The following is a 7,731-nucleotide window of genomic DNA, read 5'->3' as shown; positions in this document are numbered from 1 at the left end:
TTCATCATTACCTCTTGACATGAGTAAAACATTCAAGACTCAATATTACCACGAAAAGACTTTAAAATTTACTTTGTTACTATGAAAATTAAATCCTTTATCAATTTAGGATTCCATAATTTTTTACAAATTCAGTATACCGGTTTCATTTATACGATGTCACTCATACATATGTAAGTAACACTATTTGTTTACATTATTGATAATTTACCCTCATAACCTCGAAATATATTTAAGTTTTCTTCACATAATCATAAAATTCACAATTAAATCTCAAATCTAATTGATATATAGCACTAATGTTTAGGATTTTTATAATCTTCATTAACTTATTTCACAATAAAATTCTAAAATCGACAAAATTATGATAACATAACTTTTCTTTTAATAAAATTAGATGTCATAATATGAAGTAACACTTATTTTACATTATGAAGATTTACCCTATAAATCGACAAAGATATATTCTAAGTTTCTTCACATAATTCATAAAAATTTCACAATTAAATTCTAAAATATAATTTTTTTTTAATGTAATCACCATTAAATAGCGAGAAAATACAAGAATTGAATAGAAAACTAATTTTTGGAGGATATTTACTCAAATGTCGAAATCCGGCGAAGTTGGCAGGTTCGGCGGTCGAATCAAGGGACCGAGCGTCGGGGAAACGAGGCTAGCGGTCGAAGTCAAGGCGGCATCGATTTGGGGCTGGGGTCGGAATGATGGGACGGCGGCGGAAGAAGGTTAGGCGTTTGGGGGCTGGTTGCGGGGGAGAGAGAACTGACGGTGGGAGGTCTGCGCTCCGGTTTATAGGCCGCAAGTTCACGGAGTCAACTCCCGTGAAAGCTGCAGCGGTAAAATCCCCAGGAGTACTCGCTAGAAAATCTGCCTCCAGTTTCACGTGAGTTCAGGTAAGAATCCCAGCGAGTAGCGAGCGCTGGAAAATCTGGCCTCCATCTTCACGGGATTGAACTCCCGGTGAAGCTGCAGGCTAATTTTTCCAGCGAAATACTCGCTGGGATTTCCTAACTCACGGAGTTCAACTCCCGTGAGTAAATGGGGGGGTTAATTAATGTAAATAAACTTCTACGGGAGTTCAACTCCGGTGAGTTTAAAAGTATGCTAAACTTCTAACGGGAGTTGAACTCCCGTGAAGTTTCGTAAAATTTTTAGAAAACACGACCTGTTTCACGCGACTAGTGCTGAAACCAGGTCAGTTTTTCTAATAACTATAGAAACAGTCGTTTTTTGAACTTAAATCAAAATGGTTGTTGAAAATTTGCGTTCTATTTTCTCAAGATCCTAACACGTGCAGCCTCAAACCTTTAAAAAGAACACGTGATCTAACGAGTTGTAAATCTACTTCCAAAACCTCCCACTACTTCGCTCCCTCTCGAGTCCGTCCTCCGCTCCAGAGAACCCAGACGCTCCAAGCAATGAGAAGTAGCGTGTGTGTCCGCGGTAGGGCTCGCGCCCGCCATCCTAGTCGAGATGCTATTCAAAATCTGACGAACATGTTGGTCCGTCCCGATCTGGCTCCCAACATAAGCTTCTCGATCCAGCCGAGGATGTGGGCCCCGTCGGCGAGGCTCTCCGCTCCGGGCGCGCTATTTACGTGTCTGCCGATCTCCGCAAGAGAGACGAAGTCGTTAAAGGTTGGATCCTGAGCCCAATTGTTTCTTTAATTTTGTTTTATCTTCAATTATTTGTGGATAGATTCGATTAGGGAAAGGGGAGTACTTCTTAATTTTAGTGAATTTTTCTGTAGCGATCAAAGTTTAGTTTCTTTTCCTTATGATTTTGTCCACGAAGAGTATGATACTGTTAAGTTCAGCTAGATTGTATCTCAAAATATTAAAAAGGAGAGATTTTTTACATTTAATTAAGGTCAAATACTTGATTTTCAGTTGTAAACCTCAACGATTAAGGAAGATAGAGCTGGTTTCCAACCAAAAGTACTAGAAGCTCAGATTCTTTTTTGTTAATGAAGAAGGCGAAATAATCAAAGTTAGTTTCTTTCTTTCTTTTTTTCTTGTAGCTATCAAGATTTACTCTTTCAACTACTGCTATTCAACCTTAATTATCAATATTTATATATTTTGTTTAAGAACTCCAAAGATGTAGAGTAATCAATTACCACGGATGGTGCACAAGATTTTAACGGTAAATTTTATCAAGCTTAAAAAATCGTCATAGGCATACATGTCTTGTTATAGTAGCTCGGGTTGATGATAATGATATAGAGTGAGCTTGTTTAGGAATTTTTTTTTCTGAAACAAGAATTGTTTAGGAGATATCACTACTTTTAATTTCATCGTTGATTGTTTAATTAATGGATAGTTGTGTACATTTGTGATTCATTCCAAACATAACACTTACCACACACCCATGCATTACACTCGTTCCTATTTTGTAATCAAGAAAACAGACCACAATGATTTATTAAGCAATCAACGGGTTGATTTAAAAGCAGTGGCATTTCCATTAATTTTTAGTAGTAGAGAGGATCCTAATCCATTGGATTAGCCATATGTTCATGTATAGCCTAATTTGACTGCATGTAGTTGTATGATTCAAGAAAAGCCTGAAACTGAGCTTATGTGAGGCCACATAGCAATTTAGTATTATTTTCAAATTGTGGTCATCTTGGTATTTGTAGCTCAAACTTAAATTTAACTTGTTTTGAACCACATTTAAACTTATAATTAGATGTTCATTTGACTTTCCAACTTGTCTCAATGGGTTTAAGAGATGGGTGTTGTAGTTGATTGTACTTAAGAAGAAGAAAGAAGAGTTCTAAACATTAAACCTGACAAAAGGCATTGTTTTGATGTTGTTCATACTGGTTTTAATGCCAAGGGAATTTAAAGTTTCATTAGTTTGAACTGCGAGAATCCGACAGGTACATGAAATTGAATGCATTAATTTTTTTTGTTAGATATATTTGTTAGTTGTCTCTGTGGTCGTAATTTTAATTTGTTGTTCCAAATCCATGTTGAAAGTCATGAATATTTTACTACGTTCTTATGTAAAAAAATTCTTAGAATATTAGGTCAGGTAATCTATAACGGCCTGTTTGGCAGCTCACAAACTAACAAGAATAGAACTCACTTGGTTTAAGGGCTTCAAAATGTGTTTGGCCAAAACGTGTACAAGATTGGACTAATTTTTTAGTTCGAAAAAATATACTCTTAGTTCAAAAAAGAGGCTCTTAACTAGGATAACTTTGGACCACCCCTGCCTTGGTTCAATCCTAATCCAATTAAAGTCTTAACTAAATTAGTGTGAAGTTGCCAAACACACCCTAAGTGTCTGGAAGAGTTTGAGAAGATGCCTGTGTTGTGCTTACACTCCCCTCCAGGTTAGTGATATTTTGTGCCTTTATATATATATACTTAATATATATATATATATAATATAATATATAATATGTATATTAGATATATAATATAGTAAAAATTCTATATCAAACTTAAGTTGATGTACAAACTTCCATAGCCACTCATTTGATTACATTAAAAAACCTTTATCGATATCATGCAGGCCACCAAAAGGGAAAATTCCCATAGGCAATATGAAAAAGGTGGCTAAAAAGTTTAGTGGAGCAACTTTTGCCTATCCACTATATAGTTGCACAAAGTTTTGGGCTCTCTAAATATCTATATATAATTATATATATATAAATATATTATATATATACTAAGATGCTTATAGGACCTAAATAGATTAGGACTCCTACATTGATTTTGAATTTTGGAACTTATATTGTTGCTACTTCATCAAGAATTATGAGTTATGCATCCATTTGAAGATTGTTTTCCACTAATTAGGAAGACTTTAGGCTAGGTTAGGTCATTAGTTTTCCTTTACATCTTTTGAAGTGTTTACTCAGTTTATCATATTGGTGAGTTTAATGAGTAAATAAGTCTAGGTTCCTTTTGATGTATATATGGGGTATAATATTTTGGATGGTTTTGGAGAAGTAGTTGATTTTTGAAACAGTCAGTTATTTCCAGTTCAATCTTTTTTACTTTGTAGAAAGTTTGGAATTCGTGGCTTGTGATTCTTGCTTTGCTTGAATCCTATTCTTTCTTTTGTATTTAATTAAAAGCAATATTCTGAATTGTTGGTTTTAGTACTTAGTAGTTCAATGCCTTTTCAAATGAAAGTGCTTGTAACGATCTTAAAACATGATTACAGTTATATCCAAAAGGCTGTTTCAAATGTCTTAGCTTCATTAATATCCCTGGTGTTACGATGGCAAATTATATTGTAACCTAGTTAATTAATTATTACTTAAAGAGAACATCATGCTTCTATGTTTAGCACATTGTTTTAGCTTACCATTATTAACTATACTTCCATAACCCTATTTATCACAGCATTTGAAGGAGCATAGGTTGTCTTCCGTGTTTAGCACATTGTTTTAGAACATCACGCTTCTGAGTTTAGCCCATTGCTTTACTTTACCAGTATTAACTATATAATTTCCATAACCCCCTTTATCACAGCATTTGAAGGAGCAGAGGTTGTCTTCCACATGGCTGCTCCTGATTCATCCATCAATAACTATCAGCTTCATTATTCAGTCAACGTAGAAGGTTAGATTCTCAAAGTTCTCTGTATCTCATTTTTATCATGAGCCATCTAGATGACAAAAGTTCTACCTAAGCATAATGCTTAATTTCATATATTTACAGGAACAAAAAATGTTATCGATGCTTGCATAGAATGTAAAGTCAAAAGGCTTATTTACACAAGTTCGCCTAGTGTCGTCTTTGATGGTGTTCATGGAATTTTTGATGGAATGGAAACAATGTCTTACCCAGAGAAGGTAATTGTATTGATATTTCTTAGCCAGTCAAAGGCAATGTTAATAATCTATATATCACATATTGAGGTTAGGTTGTAATCTGATTTTTTTTTTTTTACCTCCAGTTCAATGATTCTTATTCGGAGACTAAAGCAGAAGGTGAAAAGTTGGTATTAAAGGCAAATGGTAAAGATGGACTCCTCACTTGTTGCATTCGTCCTAGTAGTATATTTGGTCCTGGCGATAGGCTTTTGGTACCGTCACTGGCTTCTGCTGCAAAGGCTGGGAAATCTAAGGTAATGCACATCAATTTGCATCTTAATACTTGCATTCAGGTCCTAAATTATCCCCTTCAGTTTGTACCGGCTGACATGATAATGTGTTTGTTATTGTTCGCTTCTCTTGTTCAGCCTGTTCTATTTAGAAAATTTATAGCGCAGTCACCTTAAGCATTGTGTTTGATATGCAGGAAGCGTCCTTCGTGTAGTTTATTTCTAATGCTTTATGTTAATGCCCATTAAGTGTTTTTCTAATTGGGAGTGTGATTCTGTTTGACTGCTTTGACGATGTGTGCCATGAAGTTGAGTATTTCATGTTCATGGGACTGGGGAGGCATATTCTGAATTCTTATGTGAATCAAGGCGCTTGAAATTTTGGTTTTCATTAGCAAAAAACTTCCTGTATTGAACGAACCATTTTGTTGAAGGCAATTTTTGTGCTGCTTACATTAAATATAAAAATGATGTTCCTGAAACATTTATTTGTTTATTCAGTGTGATTATGTGAAGGCCTACTGCAAAGAAAGATTATGCCTTGTAGGATGTAATGAAGGTTGCTCATGTAAATTTGTACAGTTCGTAGTTGCCTAACTGCAATATGATGATGTTTCTTAAGAATATTTTAACTACTTCAATGTTGATAGAGATACAAAAACATATGAGATTTAGCAGTTTTGTGATATTTGACCTTTCTAACTTTTCTCTCTCTAATTTTACTTGTATGTTTATTCCTACTTCCATGGAAATTTATTGAATGAAGTACCTTAGTATTTGAGGAGTAACGCACAAATTGCTTCTCTGCTACTATCCTTCTGCCCACAGCTGCACCTTATTAATACTTGAATCATATTTAAGGTCGCTTATTCTCAATCCCCACTGAGTCTGCTAGATAATTCATCATTCTGTTAGCAATTTTGGTTGTTTATTACCACAGTTCATGGTTAGATAACATATATGGAGTATGAGCAAGTATGTTGGTATCTTTTATCAGGAAACTAGTTGAGAATAGAGACTTATTCTATTTCCACTTTTTCCCACTGTTGTGGAATACTGATGGTATCAGTACATTATTGGTGATGGCAACAATTTGTATGACTTCACATATGTGGAAAATGTGGCATATGGCCATGTCTGTGCAGAGCGAACTCTAGCAGCTGGTGGCCCTCGTGCAGAGAAAGCAGCTGGACAGGTATTTTGGCTTGGTTGTCAATGTTATTCCTTTTATGATGGTAAGCTTGACATTTTTTCTAACTTATGATAGCTTAATATGATGCGTACATGCAGGCTTATTTCATTACAAATAATGAACCGATAAAGTTTTGGGAGTTTGTCTCACTTATTGTTGAAGGCCTTGGATATGAAAGGTGCACATAACATCCATGCTCATGCAAATTTGCTGTTCTAATTTGGAAATTTGTATTATGCTCTTGGCTGCACCTGTTCTCAGAGTGGCTATAGTAAATCAAGTAATATTTTGTCTTATACCAAAAGAAGCTGATGTTTAGTTTAGCTTCTATGCCTCAAGAGTCATACATCGAATATTCTAGAGGGTAACTTGTTCCACTAAAGCCTATATACAATTAAAATTTTAGTAACTGTTGGGAAACTTTTTAGTTAAACAGCAATTTGAAAATTGAGAATCTTGGAAAAGTTGCAGTCCTCATATTTTTTTTCTTCTCTGAACTTTGCATAATCCATGTGTTTTTTCCCCGAATTATATCTTCAGGTAATTCATATGCATATTATAATAAAAGAACTTAATAGCTGTTCTGCTCATAATTCTTCCAATAAATTCAGTTCTTGCATAGGAAAATTTTTCTTTTTATGTTACTTAAAAAGTGCAAGGGTGGTTAGCTGGAAAATTCATAATCTGAAATATTATCTATCAATTCAAAATGTAACGCTGCCATCAGCGTGTTTCATTCTTTGAATTTATTTTATTTGCAGGCCAAGCATACACATTCCAGTCTCTGTTATGATGCCTATAGCCCATTTAGTAGAGCTAACCTATAAGGTCTTCTCTCGATATGGGATGCGTGTGCCCCAGCTAACACCTTCCAGAATTAGACTTCTCTCATGTAACAGAACTTTCAGTTGTACTAAAGCCAGGGTTCAGCTAGATTATGAACCTATTGTACCACTCAAGGTTTCGTCTCTATAAAACTCTTCATCTTTTTTAGCCTCAAGCATAGAGCTTCGATTTTTCTACCATGATTGCTCTGAGATTTTTTATGTAATTGTAGGAAGGTCTGAAGAGGACAATTGATTCGTACTCACACTTGAGAGCTGTCCCTCGAAGTGGCACATCTAAAGCTTCTGTCATTCTTGGGAGTGGAAAAGGTAAGGATGTTAAGGGTTTATGTCATTGGTAAATACAGAAAAATCCCCTAAATTTTGCGTGATTGACAGAAAACCCCCTATTGTTTTAAAAGTGACATCCTTTCTCTTTTAATTTCTACAAAATAACCTGGATGTCCAAGCTGATATCATAGAATACCACAATTATATGCGCTCCAATATAAACTTTCATGTGATGTATTAAGAATTGATGATTACATCCAAAAATGATGATGATTTGACTAGAAATTGAAAAGTGGGTGTGGGTGTGTGTTTTGTGTGTGTGTGTGGGGGGGGGGGGG

General features: G+C 35.1%; 1 protein-coding gene across 1 annotated transcript in view; it reads left to right on the top strand.

Moving 5' to 3' along the window:
- Positions 1,540 to 7,731, top strand: part of LOC109829223 (3beta-hydroxysteroid-dehydrogenase/decarboxylase) — an 8,169-nt gene continuing 1,977 nt past the window's right edge. The window contains exons 1-8 of the mRNA XM_020396386.1: positions 1,540 to 1,656; positions 4,513 to 4,602; positions 4,702 to 4,835; positions 4,940 to 5,110; positions 6,156 to 6,281; positions 6,377 to 6,456; positions 7,040 to 7,238; positions 7,336 to 7,432. Of these exons, the coding sequence (XP_020251975.1) occupies positions 4,542 to 4,602; positions 4,702 to 4,835; positions 4,940 to 5,110; positions 6,156 to 6,281; positions 6,377 to 6,456; positions 7,040 to 7,238; positions 7,336 to 7,432 (868 nt within the window). The 5' untranslated portion in view covers positions 1,540 to 1,656; positions 4,513 to 4,541. The remainder of the gene's footprint in view (positions 1,657 to 4,512; positions 4,603 to 4,701; positions 4,836 to 4,939; positions 5,111 to 6,155; positions 6,282 to 6,376; positions 6,457 to 7,039; positions 7,239 to 7,335; positions 7,433 to 7,731) is intronic.

This window comes from Asparagus officinalis, chromosome 1 (assembly GCF_001876935.1).
Source record: "Asparagus officinalis chromosome 1, Aspof.V1, whole genome shotgun sequence".
NCBI lineage: Eukaryota > Viridiplantae > Streptophyta > Magnoliopsida > Asparagales > Asparagaceae > Asparagus > Asparagus officinalis.
This window is presented reverse-complemented; position numbering and strand designations above follow the sequence as displayed.